A 26,464-nucleotide genomic window follows, 5' to 3' on the forward strand; every position below is an offset into this window, starting at 1 on the left:
AGCATTTTTCTTGAAAGACCCAAGAAAGTTCAAATTCCCTGCCTAGCTGTGGGACTGTCTCAAAGTCACTACAAAATAGGTAATATGCTTCCCTTTAGAGATGGGGCTTAGATCCAAAGACATGAGATTCAGTAAATATTTGTTTTCTGTAATACTTCCAAGTGAGAATTTCACTTTGATGTACCATAACATCAGACTTATTCCCAACACTCATTTACTAAAAGCATTTGATGTCTCTTATTCAGTTTATGGTTTTTGGTGTGTGTGTGTTTTGTTTTTTTGGTTTCGTTTTGGTTGGCTTGTTTTGGTGGCTCTGGCTGGCCTGGAATTCATTATGTAGACCAGCTGGCTTCAAACTCAGTTCTGCCTGCCTCTGCTTCCTGAGTGCTGGGATTAAATGAATCAGCCATCATGTCTGATCTCATTTTTTTTTTTATTTTTTATTTATTTTTGTTTTTTTCGAGACAGGGTTTCTCTGTGTAGCCCTGGCTGTCCTGGAACTCACTCTGTAGACCAGGCTAACCTCGAACTCTTGAACTCAGAGATCCGCCTGCCTCTGCCTCCCAAGTGCTGGGATTAAAGGCGTGCGCCACCACTGCCCGGTCATTATTATTATTATTATTATTATTATTTTTGGTCCCTATTTTAATATCACAGTTTATGAGTCCTAAGCATGTAGGCTCCATGAAGTGTAAGCAAGGAAATAATTATATTGAATGAATGTTGTATGTAACAAGGCCATGACTCACAAAGATGAAATAGCTGCACAAAAGAATTAACAGTAAGCCATTTAAAAAAGAGACTTAATATGAATAAGCTATTTTAATCAAGCAAAACAAATTTATATTTATTATTTCTAAAAATAAAATTAGACCTTTCCAACCCTTAACATCTGCATTTAATCATATTTCCTAACCAAAATACAGATGCTAAAACAGCAAGTTACAATATATCTTGTCCGGCATACAGTAGGTTCACTGCTTACACTTCAATTCTACTTGGTCGTTATGTACTTGATGCAAACTTAAACACCACTCATAACATTTACACAATCAACAACAACAAAAGGAACCAGTTGTCTTAAAATGGCTCTTCTATAAATTGTAATAGAATATACAGAATTACAAAGTCAAGTATTTTATCAAAATATACACCCCCCCTCCCTGAAACTAACACAAGCTATCAACATTTTAAACGAATAATACAATTATAGAAAATATTTGCAAAATTATTTGTAGGTATAAATATTCTGCCATATTTACTTTGGTCTAGAATTATCAGCATACAAGTCCACTTAAAAAATATACACATATAAGGGCCGGGAGACACCAATACATATAATTTTATTTGTAGTTAAATCAAAACAACTTAAATCCATAATTGTCTCATATAGTCATAACCAATATAAAACAAATTAGTGGCTCACAGGATTGCTTGTCATCTAGTTATTAATTCAAAAGTGATTTTCATAAGCCCTTTGTGACTATCTCAACAAAACTCAAATGGTGTGGGTGTACATATATACAACAGACAAAACAAAGCTCAACTTGCTTGCAGTTCCCCCGCTTCCTCTAGTATATAATACTGTATGTAGGTGAAAGTAGATGAACAAATGATAAATGCAGATACATACTGGGGCTAACAGCAAAGTGCTACAGTATAAAAGGTCACCTTGAATCATGTCCTTTTTTTTCCTGGAGGTTTAAATGTTTTCTTGCTTACCCCAAACCACACTAAGCCTTCTTCGTGGAGATAACACAACATCTGGTGTGAGAAACTGGAGTCCTCTGATAATTGTCCAGCCTTGGCTTTCCATTACTAAATCCAACGAACAGGAATGGCTGCTTGAACTGTTGTGAATTTTGCCCATCCTGGTGCTGGAAGGGCAGGCTGTGCTCTCCCTCCTTCCTATTCTGGCAGTTTTAACAGTAAGAATCTTATGAGTTCCAGCTTTCCAGGATGAAAAAAAAAATACTTGTTGGGCAACTAGACTTTTGAGGGCAATGTTGGCGGTCTGCATTAATGTAAAAAATGATTTAGAAATGTAAGTGGGGCTTTAGCAGGGATCTCATGTCTGCAAACATGAAGACAGAGCATCTGGCTTGGTGGATGCTCCGAGTCCTGTCTGTAAGGGGCAGAGCCCTGTTCCTTCCACATACTATCTCCCCATCCCTCAAAAACAATGCTGCCGTCAGAGGCAAAGAAGGTCATCAGGTCCCCTTATCCTCATCAGTGGGGAGGGGAGTCTGCTGTCCTTTTAACTACTAAGTACCTGTGGGCTGCATTATCTCCAAGAAGGTGTAAAATTGAGGAATCAGGCTTTCTGCCATTTCCAGGTGCCTGAGATTTGATTACCAAAGAGGTGTGTCTTGCCCTCAGCCTCATGCATGCTGCTTCAGTGGGATGGGAGGGGTCAGGATTATCTGACCCCTTAAGTCTGGGTGGGATAGCCCCCAACATCCATGGCCCTGGGATGACTGGAAGACTGCAGAGAGTTCTGAAGAATTTGACCATTCTTCATTCTCTGAGGTGAGGCCACAGCAGAGGATTATACAGCATAGATAATTTCAGGTAAGTCTGGGAAGGCTTTCCCCGTAGATAAGGCATGACCTATGTTCTGTGTGACTTGAGTGGACCAGTTCTAATAACAGCTCAGCCATACTTCAAGAGAACAGCACAGCATTCCATTGGGAAGCACACGCATGCTCGTCAGTCAGATCCAAATGCTTTACTGATTTCTACAGCAGTCCTCATTCTCTGAGGTCTATTGCTCATTATGATTCTCTACAAGGGACATATAGACAGCTAAAAGTTATAGTGATTCATATATGTATTTTACAAGGTTTATGTTGCAGAAAAGTATTTCTAGATGATATCTGAATGTCCTACTTTAGGTTATCTATTACGTATTTCAATTATATTGTTAAGTATTTTGTAAATACTCATTAGTTTACCAAAGATTAATAGTGCAGAAACTCAATGGCAATAAATACTGTCATAGCTCGTTTACTGTGATCCTGACCCTTACTCTCTCCAGTGACTAGCAACAGTTCAGCAGACCTCATTAGTGCTTGTGAGAAAGGTTTAAATTAGGCTAAAATTCAGCTGCTGTTTTCACTGTTCAAAATCCCACAGCTAAGAACTTCATTAGCCTTCACAAAATACTCGGGTTGTTAGAGGATTCAGCTATTTTGGTTTTATGCATTCTGTGTGAAGTGAATGATAAAACCCAAAATAGTTGTTAGGATCCTTTTTTCTTTTTTTGAGTTTACACAAATGAAAATTAACACCCCTCATCCTTTGTGACTATTATGTGGACAAAACTAAGCTTAAAAATACTAAAAAACTTAAAAAAAATCACAAACAATTTCGAAGACTTTTCTAACTGTTGTTGTTACTCAAAAAACATTTTCTGCAAATGTTTTTATGTCATCCTTTTGGTCGCTGTCTTCCGAATCAGTGCAAAGTTGCCTCTCCAAGAGATCGGAGTTTTCATGGCACACGTCACCTGTTTCCTCTTGCTTAGTTAAGGTCTTGAATAAGTGTTTCTTTTGGTGCATTCTGAGGGCAGCAGCTGTTTTGCATATTTTGGGGCACTGGAAGCAAGCAAAGCCTTTCCCATCATGCTCCCGAACATGCCTCCGCTCGTGGTTCCTTTTTGTGGAGAGATATAAGAAACCCTGGAAACAGAACTGACAGTAGTAGCGCTTCTCCCCTGTGTGGATTCTTTCGTGGATCTTGAGCGTCTCGTTCAGTGTAAATGCCTTGTTACAATATTGACAGATGAACTCCTTCACGCCCAGGTGGATGCGCTCGTGCTTCTGTAGGTTCCCCTGCATTGAGAAGCACCGCCCACAGGTCTTGCATTGGTACGGCTTCTCTCCAGTATGGCATCTCATGTGCATTTTGAGCGTGGAGGAGCTCTGGAACTGCTTTGCACAGAGCTCGCAGATGTAAGGCTTCAAAGTGAGATGCTGGTGGGGCTTGCCTTCGGCTCCCGCCCCTGCTGCTTTGTCACCATCACAGAGCTCACACTGCAGCTTGGGCATCTCTTTATTCTCCTCTTCTTCGAAGGCCTTATCCGGGGGCAGTTTCACCTCTGCGCGATCCAGTTCAGCTGGGTACCTGCACCGGCTGATGGGGCTTCTGCTCCCACGCTCCTTCCTCCACTTGACTTTCCTCATTTTTCTCAACTGTTTGGATTTCTTCTTGGGCTTGTAATTGTAGTATGGGCGCCACGGCTTATCAGTGGTGTCCTGGTCACTCACTTCATCAAATGCTTCACTCATCTCTACACACTCAGCCTGGCACAGCCCAAGGGGGCTGTCTCCATGGGTTTCTGGGTCACTCTCCCGAGGTAACGTCTCCTCCTGCATTTGATACTTGGGTTTTCTCCCTCTTTTGTAAAACAGCTTAGACCCAAGGATATGCCTTTTCACAATGGCTTCGTTCCCAATTTTCACTGTTATTTGGCAAAGGGGTGCAACATTGCTATTTGTGGAGGTACCGGGCAGAGCAGGTTTTGCGATATAAGTTTCGATCTTACTGGTTTCTTCGACATTTGTGGTTTTGCCTGAAGATCCTCCATGATCAGCAACGTATTTTGCCTCCTCTGTTATTTCTCCCCTGTTACATGGAACAGCTTTCTTTTTCTCCTTAATGCTTTTGGGTCTGCTGGCAAGTTTACTGGCTTTCTCTGCCTCAGGCTTGCTATCCTTGATCAGGGTCGGACTGACCACCGGTTGTGAAGGGGACTTGTGGTTGTTGTCGGTCAGGCTAGTGATGGCATTGCTGTGCTTGATCACTGACGAGAACTGGCTGCTGTGCACAATGACTGAGGGCACCGAGCCGCTGTAGCTGATCACAGAGGCTGAGTGCTCACTGCTCTTGCCCAAAGATGAAACACATGCGGGCTCTTCCTGTAGGGTGGTGCCAACGGTGTTTCCAGTGGAAGAAACTGACACCTCAGTTGAATTGAAGTTATCGACGAGATTGGTTTTCTGCTTCCTCCATTTGAAACCTTCTGCATTTTTTACTTTGGCAGAAGTGGGTGTGTCCTGCAGTGAAGGTATTTCCACTGGGATGGCAGGGCTGCTGGTCAATGTGTTTCTGCCATCTTGGAAGTCCAGTGTGGGCATTTCAGAGCTTTGCAGATTTGGAACGATGAATGTATCAGGTACAGATTCACCCCGTTGACTGTTTCCTTGAGCACTTACATAGGAAGAGTTCCGGTAGCTCTTATAAGGTGCCCTCTTACATCTCATAGGCAAGAGCCTATAAAGTTTGTATGGATAGACAGTAGGCTTCAAGCCTCCGTTTGCTGTTTTTTTATTGATGGAGAGTCTGTGATCTATGGCATGAAAAGACTTCTGATGGTTTTTTAGTATGTAGTAGGTCATAAAAGTCTCAAGACAGAAAATGCACTGGTACCGCCTCTCCCCCGTGTGCCAGATCTCATGTCTCGTCCTGTACTCAGCCAGCGCAAACACCTTGTTGCAGTAATGGCAAGGGTACGTTCTTCTCCACGAGTGGACATTTGCATGCCTCCGGAGGCTGGACAAAGTCACATAACTACGTTTGCACACAATGCAGCTGTAGAGCATCTGCCCGTTCACAAACTTCAGCACGTGGTCCGTGTCTGACAAGGCACTCCCAGCGCCGGACAGCTCGCCAATTCTATTTTCTGGTACTAATGATTCTGGGGTTGTGAAGGAACTTCCATCTTGTCCAATAGTGGGGTAGTTTTCCAAGAATGGTTGGTTTCCTCCTGGGATGGGCATGTGGCTAGACCTCATGCAGATCTGCTCGTGCCGGTCCAGTCTGTTCAGAGTAGTGAACTGCTTGTTGCAGTACTTACACACAAAAGGCTCCTGGGTTGGCTTGTGGAGCTGCATGTGGGCACTGAGCAGTGTGCTGCTGTCAAAGGATTTGGAACAGCAGCTGCAATTATAAATGAGGGGTGGGACCTCTGCTGCTGGTGGACCAGGAGTATCAGAGGGTTGTTTTTCATCTTCCCTAGGAAAATGGACATCTCCTTCATTGCTGGGAGGTTCTGAGTGTGACAGAATTGGAGCTGGCTGTGGGCTTCTTTCTTGATTCACCTCTGGGCAGGTTACTAGAGGGAGTGGCATATTTTCTGTGGTTGAGTCAGAATCCTGGGTCTGGGTCTTTGGCTTTCGGCATGACTTTGCTTTTGTGGCAAGAGCTTCATTTTCCTTTCCCGTTTTACCAGATGAACTGCTCTCATGTTCCCTCAGAGGCTGACTCCTATAAGCCTCAGTGATGGAAGAAACGGCATATGAGTGCTCGGCAAGCGTGCGGACAGGCTCTGCCTCATGGCAGACACTGGTCCTCTCCTGGCAAAGGCTGGCTGTTCTCATGGAATCAGACACTTTTTTGAAGCTTGCTCTCAAGTCCAGGGGAGAAAACATGTTATTACTATTTTCCGTTTCAATGATGGAAAATGCGTTTGTGATCCTTGGCCCATTAGTGACAGCTGGTTCTTCGTGCCTTTTCTCATTTTTTTCTTCTTTAACCACGCCCTTTTCAGTAATGCAGACTACGTAAGGACCTGGGGAATTTGAGAAGTTGCGGTCACTAAGGTCTTCTAAGAATGATATTCCCAGCTTTTTCCCTGCAGCTGCAAGATCAGTGACGGTTTCCTGTCTCTTGACCACAACGGTGGAGCTATAGATATAATTGAGTATTTCTGTAAATACTTCGGCTTTCAGATCATCCAGCTCCAGGACGTGACTGGAAATGCAGATCGCATGACTCCAAAAAATGTTTTTGAAATAAAGGCTTGAGGCGGCCAGCACATTGCTGTGGGCTTTAAACTTGGTGTCTTCCACGATGATGGTGACATCACATAAGATGCCCCGAATGCGCTGCTCATTTAAGATGGAGAGCACAGTGTCACTGTGAAAGTCGTCCTTGAGGTCCCTGCAGAGGGACATGACTGTCATCTGAAACAAGAAACAAATGGTCAGGGGGCCTCCCATAGGTACCTTGATCATTTCTAGGCTACGTGCTACTTCTGGGAAAACTGTTTTTTTTTTTCTTTCACATAAGAACTCAGACGTTTATCTCATCCTGTTGTTTTCCCTAAGACTTGGAAGTCAACAGAAGGCCAGCCTTCATCTTGCCCCAGACTGTTTCTCATGCCATTGCAAGTAGCTGTAGTTGGAAATTTTCCCAGGATTCCTTCCCCTGCCTTCTGCAAGGTCTTGGCTATGTGTATGTACCCAAATATGGGGAGGGCAAGTTCCTGTATGTCCAAGCAGAAAGGGTATGCCCACTCGAGGCTGCTGCACGGAGATGCTAGAGCCCCGCAGCACCGTGGTCTTTTAGAAGCATTCACGTTTCATCTGACTTTCCCCGCTTAACACAACATCTTACTATTTTGTCTCAACTAGCATGCAACTTGTTATCTAGACAAAGCTGGCCTTGAACTCAGGGCTCCATCTACCTATGTCTTCTTCCAACGTCCTTCCCTGATACTCCATGACCTACAGATTAAAGCCAGGCTATCACATGTGCTAGGTGAGTCATAACCCGAGCCCTACTGGCCTGGAACTAGTTTATGTAGGCTAAACCGGCATTGAGTTCACAGAGATCTGCCTGTTTCTGCTTCCTGTGTGCTAGATGTAAAGGCATCCATTAACAAACATGGTTTCATTTGATGTATGTGTATGTGTGTGTCTGTGTGTGCCTGTGTGTGTGCGTATGAGTGTGCATGTGTGTGTTGCTGAGGACTGAATCTCTGGCCTCTACATGCTTGTCAAAGGCTCTAATATTAAGACATAATCCCAGCCTCTTCTATATGTTTTCAAAGATAACCTTGATAATCTGACCCAAACATAATTCATAAAGCAGAAACAATTTATTAATTTATTTTTAAAAGCTTCCCATAAATGACTGGTACCTTTATGTGAGGATTATCTACTCAGAGAAGCAGCAGAATGGAAGGAGCCAATTCTACCTTAGTCCTCTGAGGTGCTTCTCTTCTGAGTGGCTATGTCTGCAACTGAGTCTGACCACCAGGGACACCCTGCCTCCTTTCTACACATGGCCTGGGGAAGAACCAGCCTACTCTTTATTCAATTTCTCCTTTATTATAACCAGACTAGACTAGAGTTTTAAAAACAAACCCTGTGGAATACTAAAGGCAAACAAAGAGATCACGAAACAGTAGTCTAGGAAAGTACATTTCTAAGTCTATGACAATTGGGTCTCATCACAGCTTTTGAAGTTAGACAACTGAAAGGCCCAGTGGCTCTTGGACCGTCTAAAAATGTTATCCATGTAGCATGCACAAGTTGCTCTCTTTAGACTTGTTATTGTTGTGAAAATGTGCAAGAAACAATGGTTCAAAGGTTTTAGTTGATTGTAGAAGACAGGGTGGCAGTTCAGGGCAACTCACAGATGGTGTTAGGATAGAGAGGGATGAGAGGGAGGAGAGGAGGAAGGAGAGCAAGCGAGAGAGGAGGAGAAGAGGGGAAGGGAGACAGACAGAGGGAGAAGAAGAGTCTAGGCTAGCTAGCTTTCTTCTTCCCTGGCTTTTACTCTAGCCAAGCCCCCAGCCTGGCGCTTCCCACATTCAGGGCATCTTTCTCTCTTATCCTTTCTGATGCATCCGGAGCCATGCTTTACAAATTTCCTACATACTTCTCAAACCAATCAAGTTGACAGCTAAGACTGAGCACATGTTCTTAAACCACTGTGTGGGTGATGGCAGCTGAACGATCTTGTCAGTCTAACATGGAACAGTTTGTCACAATAGCTGCAAAAGAAGCAAGACATAGGCAAATGGGGACTTAGGGCAGCACTGGAGAGGAAGAGGGCCATTCGCATCAACATCTGCACTCTCTGACATTACAGATGCAAGCACCTCACAGCAAACCCTCCACATTTCTCCCAGAGAGTAACTGAAATCACAGGAGCCTCTGTAGATAGAAGGCCTACAATAGATTGGAACAAAAAAGTGTGAGTCAGAAAAAAGATTTGATTTATGTGTAATCACTAAAATGTTTTCTAAAAAGACTTTCATGCAACAAGTTTGCTAGTCTTGGCAGTGTTACTATGATAGAAAAACACGAACAGGCTGGGGGTGGGGGTGGGGATGGGGGCTGGCTCAGCAGTTAAGAGTACTGGCTGGCCTTCCAGAGAACCCATGTTTGATTCTCAGCACCCACATGGCAGCGCATACTGTCATTAACTCCAGTTCTGGGGAATATGATACCCTCTTCTGGCCTCAGTGGGCACTAGACACACATGTGGTAGACAGACATACATGTAGACAAAGCACCCATAACACATAAAATAAAAAATACTTTAAAAGGCTAATAAAAAATGTTCTAGATGTAGGGCAGTGGTGGCGCACTCCTTTAATCCCAGCACTTGGGAGGCAGAGGCAGGTGGATTTCTGAGTTCGAGGCCAGCCTGGTCTACAGAGTGAGTTCCAGGACAGCCAGGGCTACACAGAGAAACCCTGTCTCAAAAAACAAAACAAAACAAAAAAAGGTTATAAAAAGGATATAAAAAAAGGATATAAAAGTTTTAGTGAGCCAATATTAAAACAATCTGTAACTAGAGAACTGTTACCACTCTCTGTGCTGTGGTTCTCCTAAGTCTGTACTGTTTAACTTTACTATTATTATGTGAGAGAGAGAGAGAGAGAAAGAGAGAGAGAGGGGGGGAGGGAGAGAGAGAGAGAGACAGAGAAAGAGAGAGAGACAGAGAAAAAGAGAGAGAGAGAAAGAGAGACAGAGAAAGAGAGAGAGAGAGAGAGAGAGAGAGAGAGAGAGAAAGAGAGAGAGAGAGAGAGGTGTGTGTGTGTGTGTGTGTGTGTGTGTGTGGTGATAGCCTTGTGAAGTAGCACACACGGAGGGCAAGGGATACTTTTGTGGAGTTGTTTTTTCACTCTTCTGTGGGTCCCAGGAATTGAACTCAGGTCGTCAGCCTTGCCTAACAAATGCCTTGATATTTGTTGAGCCATTGTCGGATCAGCCCTGAATTTGTATTTTATCCAGAATAACTTTTAAAAGCACCTTTTACTGAGCAGTGGTGGTACATGCCTTTAACTCCAGTGCTCCAGAGATAGAGGCAGGTGGATATCTGTAAGTTGGAGGCCAGCCTGGTTGACACAGCAAGTTCCAGGACAGCCAGGGCTACACAGAGAAATCCTGTCTTGAAAAATCAAATAAATAAATAAATAAATAAATAAATAAATAAATAAATAAATAAAATCACCTTTTAAATATATAAATACATACGTGTATATAGATAAGTATGTATGAATGTATATGAACATTTAAATGAATATATGCATATATTATGTATTATACTTTTATTTTATAAGTACAGATATAGAAATAGAATGAATTATTCAGTACTCAAAACAGGAAACTAGAGAAAGAAAGAAGTGTAATTAATAACTGTGTCAGGGAAATAGCATGCACTGGGACTCAATCCTCAAAAGATGGTCACCCTATATTTACATAACTCAATATGTTAACAATATATAGTTCTATAAACTTCAATATAAACATTTGTGTGTGTTAGCATAAAATATATCTTATTTGAGTATGTCACAGGGAAATTCTCGTTAATCAGCATACTTGAATTCTTCTGCTGGCTTGTCTCCTGCTACAGTACAGGTCTATAGAACAAATACACAAACATGTAGTGTAAGCATGGGCAACTAAGTTAGATACGCTCCATGACTGACATGAGTTTTAAGACCATGTGCCTTGCTATATACTTGTAAACTTGTAATCCTAGCACTTAGGAGGCTGAGGCAAGAAGACCATAAGTTCAAGGCCAGCCTGGGCTACATAGGAAAACCTGTTTAAAAATAGATAAATCTAACAAATAGGTAAATACAAGTAATAAAATTATTTTGCTATATTTTCTTTCAAAATTAACTACCTTGTGTATGTGTGTTCATGTGTGTGTACAGATGCATATATTGGGGAGTTCATGGCATGTGTGTACATGGCCATGTGGAGGTCAGAGGTCAATATCGGGTATTGTTCCTAAGGAGCCATCTACTTTGTGTTTTGAGACTAGGTCTCTCATTGGGACTCAGGACTCATTATTTTAGGCTATGCAAGTTCCAGGGATATACCTGAGTCTATCCTCAGTGCTAGGACTGCAGGCATGCACAACTTTCTCACATGGGCAAAGGGGCCAAACTTGGGTCTTCATGTTTGTTCACATGGAGCAAACTTAACTGATTGACCCATAGTCACAGCTCCAGAATTGTCTACCTCATAAGAAAACAAAACAAATTTCTGTTCATGATAGACTCAAATAGTTAGGGGTAGGAGTCCCTACTCCATGTTGGCCTTCCTGTCTCACACCCAGATTCCAGTCAGCATATCTTCCCTTCATGGACTGCCTTTGTCATAAGCTTTGGAAGACCTTTACTTTCTGTGTACATCTTGCTTCCTTTCCTCTTCAAGGTCTGCTCCTCCTCCAGCCTAGAGCGCTCCTTTGCAGGTTTTAGACATACCCATCTCAAGGAATAGCTATCTGAGCAGCCTCCGGCTTCTAGAGCAAATGTCTTAATGTACATACTGTGCAAACAGAACCTCCCAAGGCAGAACCTTAAAAATACGACCAAAGACCCCGAGCTACTCTACTGGGAGCAAAATTAAGAGGAAAATAGAAATTAATTCTTGTCAATTTTATTCCTTTAGCCTGGCTGTTTTCAAAGCATATTTCAAGGGCCTCTGGTTTTCCTAAGACATTTTCCAAAATGTGAGATCAAAATTACTTTGTAATGATACAGAGTATTATTTATGCTTTTCAATATGTTGAAAAGCATAGTCTGGGGCAAGGGATGACAGGTAGGTGCCGGCAGATACCTCAGCAGACACCACGCCAGAGATACTCAATAGAAGGAGTAAAAACAAATCATTTTAATAACTTTTACTCTTGAGATGTGTGTGTGTATGTGTGTGTGTCTAAGCATCCTGTGTGATAAAAAAAAAAAGTGGTATATGTAAAACACTTAAAAGTTCATAGTGAGTGCTGGAGAGATGGCTCAGAGGTTAAGAGCACTGGCTGCTCTTCCAGAGATCCTGAGTTTAATTCCCAGTAACCACATGGGGGCTCACAACCATCTGTAATGGGATCTGATGCCCTCTTCTGGTGTGTGTCTGAAGAGAGCGATAGTGTACCCACATACATAAAATAAATAAACAAATCTTAAAAACAAAATAATGCATGTGTTAAAAGGTGCAAAAGATACTACGAGACTTAAATGTAAAAATTACAAAATGTTCAGAATCCATGTTGCTACCAACTTGTAGGAAATCATGTCAAATTTTGATATAATATCAAAGAATATCCATGGTTAACCTAAAAGGCTATTTTTTTAAAAAGTCTTTTCAGCTCTTTTTGTGCAAAGATGAATTTCTTTATATACCTCAACTAATATAACATGCTGTATTACTGGATGCAGGAATAGATGTGAAAATCAAATTGTCTTTCTATTAAGCCAAAATTGAAGGTATTCGACAAAATATAATACCATGTTCCTCACTGTTTTTTTTCACACAATCGTCATTTTACATGAAATGTTACTTTACTGTTTAATTAGGGTGACCATAGTCATTTTGCTTAAGTATTTAAATGCTCATTTGAATTTTTGAATATGGTAAATAATGACAGACCTCAAATGAACAAAACCTCTTTGAATCTTCAATGATAAATAAGTTCAGGGACTGGTTTCAAGACAGCTCACACCATCTATAACTCTAGGTCCAGGGGATCTGGCACCTTTTCTGGCCTTAGTGGGCACTAGGTATACAAGTGGCACACAGACACATGCGCAGACAAGACACTCATACACATAAATAAAAAGGGGATAAATATATCCTAAAACAGAAACTTTAAAGTTACTGTGCTGATCTTCAAGGCAACATTTATAATACTTTGAAATAATTTCTGCCTCTAGGAAATTATTTTACTAAAGAAAAAAATCACAAGTATGCCTAAAAGAACCAAATACAAAATGACTGAAAGTAAGCCACAAAGCAGATATGCCAGGCAGACGGGGGAGACTGAGGGATGGAGACATGTGCACAGCTACACAGACATGAGCTGTTGCCCACTTTGACTGATCTCTCTGGGTGTGAGTGTGGCTAAGCAGCTGGGGGTGGGAGGTGGGGGAGGGGACCACACAGAGCCCATTCCTGACTATTCCCAGTGAAAACCGTTCTTGGGTTGGCATGGCCGCCATCTTACTCTATAGAATTTACTATTTGCTTGCATCTTGTTTTCTTAAGTCTTGAGAACTACTTTGGTCACAACAATCTCCCTGTTCAAATAATTCTATCCACTCATTTACTTACAAACCAGGCCCTCCCGTCCTAAGGTGAGGATGTGCTGGTGAGGTAAGCAGATGCTGCTCTTAGGCCTTTGTTCTTAGACTGATTCTGAATACAGAAAACACATCTTGGTGATGGTGTAACCTCCACTTCCCGATATTTCCAGCTTAATTAGTGCTTCTTTCCCTCTAACCAGTTAAAACAATTCTACCAAAATATATAGAAGTAAAAATGGTTAGAACTATAATCCCCATATAATCTATATGATTTACCATATACCTCTTTATAAAGCTTGGTATTAAAATCTGGCATTTGGTGTGCATGTGTGTGTATGTATGCACATATGCATGCCCACGGGTGCCTGTCTGTGCATATGAAGAGACCGCCTTGGTTTTTGTTTTGTTTTTAAGAGCCAGCGTCTCTCACTGAACATGAAGGTGACCAGTCAGATAGACAGTGAGCTCTCCATATTCCCCTGTTTGTCCCCCAAGCACTACAGTTACAGGATCCGCATTACCTGAGTGTTGCGGACCCAAACTCGGGTCCTCAAGCTTGCAAAATAAACATTTTGTCCTGCGGGCCATCTCCTCAACTTCTGAAGTCTGTTATGTTTTATCGGTAAATCTCTAGAGCCTGACCGAGGAGAGGAAACAGCTCATTCCAGGGGAAGGCTGCTCTCCAGAGCCAGTCTGAACCCCAGGTTTCTAAATCCTCCCATCAACGAAGGCCGAGCCTTCTAGCCAGTACTGGGGCAGCTCAGTTCCTAACATAAATAAAATGATAGAGTTGAACTGACAAACAACTTTCTCCCCCTCTCTACTGCAAGTCGTGTTCTATAAAAAGAAACTTAGAAATCAACCCTAACTAAAAAAAGAATGCTCTATATGAGGATACTGACCTGGAATCCTGCAGAAGTCAACCTCACATTCCATATCCGGGTAGTGCAGGCCTATGGAAGGAGAATCCACTGTGTGGGGTTGCTAGGCCCTATGGAAATTTTCTGACAAAGGACGGTTTGCTGCAGGGAGCTGGCTCCGCCATCCCACACACATCCTTGCAGTACATTTGCTCATAGTCACGGTGAGGTCTACGTCAGACCACACGTGATTGGGTGTTAGAAATACAAGCACCAGATCTCAAAAACAGATTACAAAACAGAAGCCCTTTATAGCGCAGAGCTGTGTCTAGGAAGAGGAGCATCCCTTTGATTTTTGTCTTCAAAGTGAGGCCTCACAGGGGCCTGGATGAGTTGTTGCATGCCAGGCAGCGACACACTGAAAGGTACCAGATTCAAGGTAACACGGTGTGGCAAGCGAAGTTCGCTTTCTTACCTGAAACTCAAGAGTGACATTGTGAGCTACCGAATGCACTCCACATAGGGGTGGCTGGCTGGGGCAACCTCACCCATTATAGTATGTGGGTAAACAACGGACCTCCAGACTTGTAGTTGCGTGCACAGACTGTCAGAACGGGTATTGTCAGATTTGTGAATGATGCAACGGGCCCAGCTAAACATTTTGCATTGCATGTTTGTAAAGATGAAAGGGGAACAGGTTCATGGGTTCTTTCCCCCCCATTGAAATAGAGCAGTGTTTAGGATGGCCTGTCTGCCATGGGTTCATCTCAGGATCAAGCTTGCCCAGACACCTGCTGGCTTGAGAAACCTGGCAAACAGGCTCAGAGCCTGTCTCCTGAGCCCTCAGAGTGCTGTGTCCTTGTTTCAGCAAATTCCACCAACATTCAAGAGTCCCAAATGTTGAAAACATTTTCAATCTGAATATTGTTCCTTAGGACAGATTCCTGTTCTCTGAAATGTCTCACTGCAGGGATGAGCTGTCTATTAAGACAGCTGGGTTTTAAAGGGCAAATACGGCTTTCCTGTGAACTTAAAGTATGGGCAGACTTAGTGGAGGATGGCCCTTCCTTTCTCACTCAACTGCTACTCCTGGGCCAGTAACAGGGAAGAGCTGTTGCACATTCTGGCTTCTGAACAAGAATGCACATTTAACTAGTGGCAAGGACAGGTTATCCTAAAATGGACAGAGTACCAACTGCTGTTCAGCTCTGAATCGACTGCCATCAGTCCCCAACCTTACCCATGGACTCAACACAAGACATGAAATCACAGTTCATGCTGATTCTTCCAGGAAGTTGGCAGAGGGAATGAAATCTACACACACACACACACACACACACACACACACACACACACACCACACACACACACCAGCAAACCCATCACTGAATGCACAGTAGAGGTTCTGTGAATGTGTCACATGTAACTCAGCAAGTACATCACTTAGCACAGACTGGCAGTTCAACAAACACAACCTGGCAAGTGAAGTATGTAGCACATAGTAGGGGTTCAGTGAATGCTAGCAAACAGCTAGAGAACTAAACTGACTATGACCTGCCAATTGACTATGGGTAGAACTGTTCACACACCTGACGTTGGATTAGAGTACGAATACAGAGAGATCTGGCCAATCCATGCTACAAGCCTTCAGAGGCCTTTCCCATCCTGGGATAAAATCCAGGCTTCTCTGCAGCCTTCAGGGCACTTCGTTATCCATGGGGCACCCCACTCTCTCCTACTTCACTCTCTCCCTGCTCCACACATAGTCTCCCTTTGCTTCACCACCTGCCAAGTTTCTTCTGGCTCTAGAAATATACTCTAACTCAGGCACTGCATAAGGATGGCTTCCTCTCATGCTTCAGGCTTAGCTCTGAATCCCAAGGCATGTCTTCTATATGGCCTTATCTTATTTTCCCTCTGCTCTGACCTGGACATGAAGTGTCTGCCGTAGGCCCATCTATATATGACACTTGGTCCTCATATTGCCTGATTAGAGGCAATATGAAAGCAAGCAGCCTCATGTTCCTGGCCATCCTGGGCTATCATTAACTCTTCCTTGCCTTCCTTGCACATCCTTTGTCCCTTACGTTGCTTCTTTGAGACATTCTGTCTAAAGCAACACTAATTTGTATTAGTGTAAATACAGAAAATAAATGTATTTGTAAGTCAACACTCGCCTCACACCGCTTTCTCAAGCCACAAGTAGCACACAAATCTCAATCCCTAGTTATATGCAGGGCCCTGAGAGCTCCACCCTCACCACATACAAACACAGTTCTCCCTATGCATTCATCTATGATAAAGTCGGACGTACAGATTAGGCACAATTAGACATTAACAGTAATTAAAATCTAACAATTAAACAGACTATAATAAAAGCTACTTAGTACTCATGAGTTACTTCTAGACTTTTCCATCACATATGAGCAGAGTATAGCTGACCTTAGATAACTGAAACGGCGGAAAGTCAAACTGTAGATGAAGGGGGTGCTACTGCTGCTTCTTCACTGTCTTCCCAGGAAGTGGAATGAGCTATGGGAGGGACAAGCCTTTCTACTCTTGCTGTTCATGATACACAGAAGCCACACACGTTTTGTGGAGAAAAGAGAAAAACGTATGAAGCAAAGATGGCTCAGCCAGATGAGAAACCCAACCTGTGATGCCTGGTGTGGGGGCACACGCTTGTGTTTTCAACACTAGAGATGCTAAGAGAGGAAGATCAGGAGTTTGGGGCAGCCTAGTTATATAATAAGTAACAGGGTGACACAGGCTTGAGGCCAACCTGGGCTACACAGGAGACCTTGTCTTAAAATCAAGCAAAAATGAAAATGTGAAGGTCTATCTCCTGCACTCTCATCTCCATCCACCCCCACAGCTTTCTGGTTCCACAGCGCATGGCGCAGTCCAACACCACACATTACACATTGAGCATCCATAGGTATATGTTTATAAATCAATACTACATAAAGACAGTTGATCACAATTTTCATCTTCTAAATTCTCCAAATCCACTTCGTTTTCTAAGATTTACTTACTTTTATGTATTCATTTGTGTGTACCTGCTTGAGTTTATGTGCATGACATGTATGCAGTGCCAGTGTAGTCCAGAAGAGGGCATTGGATCTCCTGAACTGGAATTATAGGGGTCTGAGTACCATCTGATGTGTGTTCTGGGAATCAAACCTGGCTTCTCTGCAGAGCAGTAAGTGCTCTTAACCACTGAGCCATCTCTCTAGTCCCCAAATCCACTCTGAATAACATGATTTTTCATAATATATTTCAGATTGTGAAACATTCTGCATATTAACTCATTTAATGCCTTCCATGATTCTGGGATTCTACTAGATAAAATGAAAAGACTACTATACACTGATAGGATTAAATGAGTGAACTGAGGCAAGGCTTGAGATATAGAAGCTGGTATCATTATGCTCATAGGAGACATGGAGACATTGAGCCCATAGCAGTTACTCATTTAACAAGGGATGCGGCTTCTGATGGGGGATGCTTGCTAGAAGGCACTTGTTCTATACACAAAAGGGTGCTGTGTCCAAACTGCAAATTTATCACACAAGATCACTGCTGAAGAAGCCTGCAGAGAGACAGACCCATAAGAAGAAGGGCTGTCATAACAGCCAGTGAGTCACAGGTCAGAAGATCACTGAAAGCTGCTTTAGGGGCCCCCAAGTGGGGCAGTGGAGGATGAGGGCCAGAGTTACCCTCATGGCAGTCTTCAGGATAATCTGGGCACTGCCAGACAATGAGTCTCGATGACGGGTTTTGGGCTGAGGACCCCCCAGAAGTCCAGGTGTTTACAGCAGCTGTACCATAGGAATTTTCCAGGTGTAGGCTGGTATGTAATCAGTCAGTGTTCTCCCCACAGTCCAGAAAACATCCACATAGCCCAGATTTGCTGGCCTAAAGGAAGGCAAGCTCTAGTGCCCCCCTAACAAGAATGAGAGTATAGATTGACCCTTTCATTACAGGCCAGTGAAGCAGAGGACTGTGAGGGTCTAGCCAGGGCACAGCATAAGATCAACTGTGAGAAGCCTTAGAACTCTGGAGAGAGAGAGAGATCCTGCAGGGGGAGACCGGCTTCCAGCATGAACCTCCTTCGTGAGACATGGAAGCAGAGTGAGTAAGACTTGCTGGGAATGAGCATACTGACCTACTTCTTTGAACGTGCCCAATTTCCTTGTTCCCATCTACCCCTGGCAATACCATCAAATTATGGATTCATAATATGAACACAGATTCATCTGTGGCATAAGCCACTGAGGAGGTCAGAGCCCTCAGGATTCAATTACTTCCTCAAAGCCCATCAGCTGGCGACCATGGCCATTTCTGTCCCACGCTAACATTGCCACTTCTTTGACTTGAAGGAAGGAAAGGAAAAACCAGTCCTTTAAGCTCTATGATAACATTTTGCTTAAAGCCCATGGCCTAGGCCTTTGTCTCAGATACTGAGAATGAACTGGCAACAGTTTTGAAGTTAATTTCCAGGCTAGGTGTGGTGGTGCACACCTTTAACCCCAGCAGTCAGGAGGCAGAGGCAGGTAGATCTCTGTGAGCTCCAGGCCAGCCAGAGCCACACAGTAAGACTGTATCTCAAAGGTTTTAAGAATTTCCTTAGCACTAAAAATGTAAAGCTGGCCTCATGCATGTGTAGTTGCTGTCAGGGGTGTGTAAAGGGTGTGTAAAGGGTGTGTAAATTTCCGAGTGGCCTCCTCCCTCTGGCACTCATACTGATTCCTGCAGTCACTTTGAACGCCTTTTTACTGAGGAGTAGCTCATTTGGAGCTGGTGCTGGGCCTGTGGCCTACTTCTGGGTTACAGGACTGTGGGTGCCTGTGCATACAAGTGCCCAGTATGTGACTTACCCAAAAGACACACGTGTGCCAACTTCCCCCATGAGGCAACCAACAGCAAAGTGAAAACTGCATGGCAGTATGTGCTTCTCGAGGTGGTGCGCAGCACGAGAGTGCAATCGGATGCAAGAGTGGGACTCAGAAAGAATCAACAGTGTCATTGCTGCTGTATCGGGGCTTTGGAGACAGGACACCATGCTTGCATCCCACTGTGTGCTTTGCATCCTTCAAGAAATTATGGTGTGCTCTCGGGTCAAAAGCAGACTTCTGACTACTTTATGAAATAAATGACTATTCTCATGCATGTTTATATTGCAGCCACTCTGGGCAGCCTTTCCAAGTATTACTGTAAAGTGACATTCATATTCTTCACAGATGCATCAAAAGCCCCACTGAAGACTTGTCTGCTGGCAAGGAAGATGGGAAGGTAAATATGGCATCCTTACCTAACAAGCATAGTTTGTGCCTAGCACCACTGTACACATTACATACCTTACCCCAGTAAGCCTTGCTGCATTCCTTTTTCCCTTAAACTATTTGTGGGTGGACGCGTGGCGTATATGTGGAGGTCAGAGGACACCTTGTTGCGGCAGGGCCTACCTTAGAGTTTCCTGCTGCTGCCATTTAGGCCAGCTGGCCTGTTGGCTTCTGGGCAGTTCTGTCCCCATCCCTCATATCACTGAGATGACAGATGTGTGCCATTGCATTTGGCTTTTAATGGGGGTCCAGGGGCCTGAACCCAGGTATGAGATTTGTGTAGCAAGTGCTTTTACCTGCTGCACCACCTTGTTGGTCCTAACGGCAATCATACTTTACAGAGATAAAACTGACCTGGAGAGGCTTTGTAGCTTGGATAAGATCATTCAGGCAGATCTGGGATGAAAATCACAGACTGACCCCAAAATTGATTTTCCTTCAAGTTCAGGAACATGAAGACAGAATAAGAACTTAGATTTGTGGGCTGGTGAGATGACTCAGCAGTTAAGAGCACTTGCTTCTTCTGCAGAGGGCCCAACTTCTGTTCCCAGCACCCATATGATGGCTCACAACCATCTATAACTTCAGTTCTGGGCATCTGCTGTGCTCTTCTGACCAATGTGGACACCAGGCATGTATGTGGCATATATGACTGCATTCAGGCAAAACATACATACTCATAAAAGTAAGAATTTATACTTCCTTGTCTTCTAGGTTTCATGGAGCAATGTATACTGGGAACTGAAGTCCCAGAGGCTTGTATGGTATTAGCCTTCTTTCCACTGCATGTTTTACAAACTGTACTCTAGACTGAGGCAGGGCTACCATGTGCCCTAGGTATATAGTTTATACCGAGTGGTAGGCTGCGAACCCCATGTTCTGCTTGCTCAGTTATGTGCCTCAGGTAGGCCAGTACCCCATCAGAAAGGGGCTGTTTCTCTTATATGCTCAAAGGTACCATATGTTTCACAATAAAGGAAATAAGTATTTCCCATAACATTTTAATTCATTTTCTTAAAATACATATACCCGTCGGGCGGTGGTGATGCACACCTTTAATCCCTGCACTTGGGAGGCAGAGACAGGCAGATTTCTGAGTTCGAGGCCAGCCTAGTCTATAGAGTGAGTTCGAGGACAGCCAGGGCTATACAGAGAAATCCTGTCTCGAAAAACCAAACCAAACCAAACCAACAAAAACCAAAACCATATACCCAAAAGTAATATATGACAGTTGAATATCACTTTAGCTTTTATTTTTTTACACTTCTGTTTCAAGGCTGATCACCCTACCACCTGTTGCACCTAACACAGGGGCTAGTACAAGATGGAGTAACAGAGAAGGAAGGGTGGGGGTGAAAGTCACTAATCTAGGAGAACAGAGAGCTCCTCAATGCCTAGAAGTAGTCCACTTATAAGATATAGTTCTACTGAAGGAGAATTTAGGATGAGGCAGGCTGGCACCGTGGAACTCATCCTGGTTCCGCCATGACTTCAAACTCTTGGTACTGCAGTTTCTTCAGCGGTCAAATAGCACTGGTGGTGGAATATGGGCACTGCTCATGTTTCCTCTAGGCTGATGCAAACAGGCATTAGCAGTTTAGCAAGAGCCTTTTAAGGTAACTACTTGTTAGTTGGTAGGAAGGAGGCCAAACAAGACAACTGTTTGTATGACCAGCACATTTCTGTGATGTGCATTTCCCCTCTTCCATGACAGGCTCATGTAAACCTGGCTATGAATGTAGAAATACACACTCACAAGACTGACGTTTTGGGATTCTATACTTATTTAAGATAAGAGCAGTCTCTTCCCTTCCCCCACACTGTGCTCTCATTACGCTAACTCCCTACTTTTATACTCTCCGCAGAACATCTATGCTCCTCTGCATGAAATCCCTTTATGTAGGAGGGACTTTTAAGAGTACAGTCTTGGGATCTCCTTGCTAGTCCTTGTTTAAATCTAGGAACCTAAGACCTTAGCCATTTGGTTGCAATTTAGTTTACAATCTATACAGTATATAGTGCATCTACACGTATTATATACTGTATATATAGTATACAATATATTAATCTATTAATACTTAAATATATACTGTATATATATAGTATATATGCTATATGTTAATATAGTATATATATTAGTTTAAGTATTAATAGATTTATTAGCTTGTAGTTTGTGCAGTTAAAAAAATTAGTTTCAGTTTGAGGTTTAGCACAGTTCTGTACTTTGTTGTAGATTATGCTTTGAACTGGCATCAAATTTTTTGACCAAAATCATCAGCAAGTGCTGGGGTTAGGCAGTAATTCTAAGTCTTCTTGCTTGGCTGGACCAGCCTTTCTCTTAAGTGATTACCTTTCTCCTCTGAAGGCAAAGTTGGTCTGTCTACTGTAGTACCTGGGCTCTGTTCTAGTCTGCTAATTTACTTGCTGTACGACAATGTCACTAACACAGTTCCTTGGGCAAAGCCCTTCCCTGGTGGAAGCTTGGTGAGGGCTGTGACTTGGGTTGGTCTGCAGATGATGACCACAGCCCACTTCCGGTTCACAGTACAATGCCTACAAGATGACATAACGTACCCAAAGAAACACTCAAGAATCCTAACCAGCTGGCAAATCCACTCCCACCAAAATGACTCTCAAAACAAGAAGGGTAAATTTGGAAAAAAAAACGTTGCTTCAACAAGATGGCACAGTTTTACTTAAAAGCTTAAAAGCATGGGAGGAGGCCACACTGGAGCTCATTCTTCAGGTGCCACAGATTCCAGAGCTGATTCCAAGGCGGCTCCATCTGTGTGAAACCTTCATTCAGAGACGTCTTCACCCCTAGGGACCCACGGCCTTTTGAGATCTTTCCTTTACTGACAGGAATCTAATTCCTTCAGCCATTCCCTTGCTAAGAGAATGTTACAGAGAAGCTGAGGGAGACAGGTCTCCAGACTTTTCTGGTTTCACAGGCCTTCCTGCACCAGGCTCCATAAACCGCTGTGCCAGAACTGTACCCTCTGACCTTGGAAACTGCCTGACGTCACTAAGCCTGCTTCAGCCCATAAAAGGGAGCTCAGGCTACTTCCGGAGTGCTGGATCAGACAGAAGCTAGGCATGCTGCAGCAGCCAGGAAATACAAGCATAGTTGTCTGCTTTATTTCTATTATGATTACGTACTTTTAGAGGAAGGCCACAGGCTTCTTTCTTTCCTTGTTTCTGCCATCTCCAACATCCAGGACTGAATTTTACAGTCAAAACTCAAAATTCCATGTTTATTCTTACTCTATTTAAATGTGTTCATTTGGTCCATTCCTGCTCCACTTGCTGACGTTGAAAGCACTAACCGTATCTTAAAAGACATTGATGGATTGCTTAAATGCTCTACACTGCTTCCTGCTTCTACTATGGACAGTGCTGACTAACAGGCATGAAGGGAGGTGCTCTTGCATGCACCCAAATCATCGCTGGAAGTCAGTACTGTTTATCTGTGAGACTTTAAGGCACATTCTTCCATCTTTCAAAATAGGAATAATAAAGCCCCAGTCTCCTTTCAAACGAGGGTGGCTGAAGGCACACAGCCAGCATGAGGCTCTGGACCCCAATGCATGGAATCAAGACACACAACATGAGGTGAGTGAGTTCTTGACTTCAGATCCAGAAAGCTTCAGAGCTGCAAGGAACAGCCTCAGGAGGAGAGAACAGTATCTCACAATTCCTAGAGTGAGTGACCTGCGGCTCAGGCTGCTCTTTATAGGGGACTGAGTGTAAAACCATAACAAGCAATATTCTCTGTACTCACTGTTTCAAGTGCTGGACTAATTTCCTTTCACCTCCATCCCCTCAATCCCAATTCCAGCATCTTGTGGTCCCAGCATCTTGTGCTCTGCCCAGCTATGGAATCTAGACAGCCTGTGATTGTTTCAGCTCCGATATCCGCTTACCAAGCAGAATACCTCCTTCCCCATCTGACTCTTTCCAAAGGCCAACTTTGTGGACTCAAAACACAGAGCAAAGGCAAGAGCACCCGGCTGTATCCATCCTGCCTGGTCCTATCTCATTCACACTCTCATACACACCAACTCACTTTCCTTCACATGATGTCCATGTCTGTGTGTCTGTGTGTGTGTTCTCAATGTTAGTAAACATTAAACCGCCATCTCCTTTTGACTAGCATGTTTGATTTCTGGACTTTTAAGTTTTTGCTGGCCAGCCTGTATGTCATCACCATGCTACAGAGCATGTGGTCATTTCCTGGTTCTGCTTTGCCATCCTTCATTACCTGATCATAGCATTTTGTTTAACATATTCTGTAAAATGACAGCAATTCCCAAGATGATTATGGTAATTATGTTAAAAATAGATCTTGGCAAGAAAATGTTCAGTCAATGGTATGACATATTACTAGTTATGCATTTTAAATACATTCCCTAAAATTACGTACTTTTTAATTTTACTAACAAGTGTCTGAGGCAATACTGACTCAAAAAACCAGAACTATCTCCTCCTTTTGGCCTTTTGGACTCCTTCATTTCTTCACTCTGCTCCTCTTGGAGGTGCTGTCTCATGGAACAGATAATATCGGCTTAGATCTTTCAAAGTTACTTTATTTAGGGTTCTTGACTGCTTCAACCTCCCTTCTGGCCCACCAACCAAAGGTACGGGAGAACAATGATTAATAAGACAAGGGGGTTATGGAGCTGTTTAGATACCAATCTTTGTTGTCAGGATACCAGCCACCAAGCCCAATAGCAAACATCAAACACGAATCAGTAGTGGTGGTACAACCCAGCAAAAACTGCAAGGCTCTGCCAGCACAAGTCAGCAGAAGAGACCAGAAGCAGCTGGAATACCATGAGAAATTCTTTGGTGTGTTTCTCTCGATGAAGTGAAGACAAGCAAAGCATTGCATGGCTAACAAAGACCAGCGAAGTGTTGCACAGTGTCGCAATGCAAGAGCGGCCTTTCACCGTCTGTGGGGTTCTACTTACACTCCCTCTCAAGTGTCTGCTCCAGAAAAACATGTGTCCTTTCACGAGTCTGTTTCAGCAAAGCATCACATGTCCTCTCACAAGATAGCTTCCACAAAAACATCATAGGACACAACTGAATTTCCAAAGAAACCAGAAATTTCCACTTCATAAATGGGCTAGCAGAAACTCCTATATCTGGTGTCCAGGCCTGAGGAGGAGGGAGCCTTAAGCTTAGTTTGGGGAAAGTCAGGGAAAGGGAAAGGAGTTGAGTCCTCAGGACCTAGGAGGGGAGGGACACAGCAGTCAACTCCAGAAGACTAAGCAGCACAGGGCCAGAAAATGGAGTGACACATCCCGAGAAGGATAGACAGAGGGGCTGGCTGCTTCCCAGGGCCTGATGGGAGATGCAGAGGCAGAGAACGGCAGGGCCCCAGACAAAAGTGTCAACATCATAAAGACCTGGACTTTCTCTCTAGTCCCAACATATGTTCTTAGCCCTAACTACAGAGTGGAAAGAAAAGAGGCTTCGAAGTCATCTGGGTGAGTGAATCTTCTAATGAGACATTAGAGGAGAAAGGAAAAGACGGCTGACTAGCCATTAACAGATAGGGATCCCAGATCTAGTGTGGGAAGAGGATAATGAAACCTGGGTCCCTCTAAGTAGCCTTGGGAAGGCAGGTGGCTCTTGGCCGCTGGAGGAAGCTGTAGAGTGCACTGGCATGGGGTGGGGGCTGCAAATGTGATCATGGATTTTGTTCAACTGCATGAAAACAACAGGCCCAAAGGAGCCTGAGAGGAACAGGCAAGCTACCAGAACCACCACCAGGAATCCTTATTAAAAACTGTTTCTAGCTGTCACCCTGAACTGGAGTAGCCTGGAGTAAATCTGAGTTTAACAAGAGCCCAGGTATTTTTAGATCAAAGGTGGTTTGGGGCATTAAATTAGTTTCCTGAGGATGCTATAACAAACCAGCACACTCAACACAGATTTACTCCCTACAACCCAGGACAGAGCCCGGCAGGGCATTTGCAGGTCCGGGCTCCCTCTGATCACAGGCATGTGCAGAGTCCTACCTTGCTGCTTTTAGCGCTGGCTTCTGGCTACAGGATGCTCACTTTTACCTTTCTCTTTTCATCTTTATGTTCATGTCTCTCTTCTGTGTGGCTGCCTGGTCATCTAGAACGATCTCATTTCTAGGTTCACAATTATGATCATCTCTGAGATCATTTTTCCATATGAGATCCCAGTTGTAAGTTCTGGGTTGTGGGCAGATCTTTTGGGAGGCCTCCATTATTCAGCCCAGTAAAACCATCATGGCAATAACTTATAGATGAATGGGAGAAGGGCATGGATCCAGAAGCTGCAAGCTGAGTTCCCTAGCAGCTGACAGAGAAGGAAGACTGGGAGAGCCATTGCAGAGACCACTCATGCACAGTGACTTGCATGGCACTCCCAAGCACTCCCTGGTACTGAGAGACACCACGGGGCTAAGAATCAGGGCAAAGATCTCCTGAAAGTATTATAGGTTGGGGGGGGGAACACCTGCAAGTTAATAGAGTTAAAATGACTATGCCACCTTCTAAACAGAGGCAAGCGCTTTGAAGGGCTGGAGAGACTTAGTTCATTTTCCAAATTGGACTAATTTGATATGAAGCTCAGATTTCCTCTCTAAAATACAGTGACATGCTCTTTCCCCCACCCTTGCACTTGAAGTTTGGACAAGCCACCATGGCAGAATGGGATTATTTCTGACTTAGCTGTTTCTTTAGGATCAGGCAGCCATACTGCCAGTCCCCAACACTGGAGGTAGCTCTGAGTCCCTTCTCACCACCTATTGCCGTCTCAGACACCTTCACTGGGAGCAGCTCTCCCCTTACTTGTATAGTGATACACTCCCCCCTCCTTAAATCCTTCATTCTAATCGTTCTTGTTACTTTCCAGATACACAGAAAGGCTTTCTGTCCCTTCAGACA

The 26,464-nt window shown here is 43.6% G+C and overlaps 1 protein-coding gene across 3 annotated transcripts in view; it reads right to left on the reverse strand.

Annotated features, from left to right (window-relative positions):
* Positions 1-803: 803 nt before the first annotated feature.
* The window catches only part of Zbtb38 (zinc finger and BTB domain containing 38), a 35,883-nt gene continuing 10,222 nt past the window's right edge, over positions 804-26,464 (reverse strand). For all 3 annotated transcript variants that reach the window (XM_028758954.1, XM_028758953.1, XM_028758952.1), the window contains exon 3: positions 804-6,965. In XM_028758954.1, coding sequence (XP_028614787.1) covers positions 3,399-6,965 — 3,567 coding nt within the window. In that variant the 3' untranslated portion in view covers positions 804-3,398. The remainder of the gene's footprint in view (positions 6,966-26,464) is intronic.

The sequence above is a fragment of the Grammomys surdaster genome, unplaced genomic scaffold, assembly GCF_004785775.1.
Source record: "Grammomys surdaster isolate TR1022 unplaced genomic scaffold, NIH_TR_1.0 126248, whole genome shotgun sequence".
In the NCBI taxonomy this organism is placed as follows: Eukaryota; Metazoa; Chordata; class Mammalia; order Rodentia; family Muridae; genus Grammomys; species Grammomys surdaster.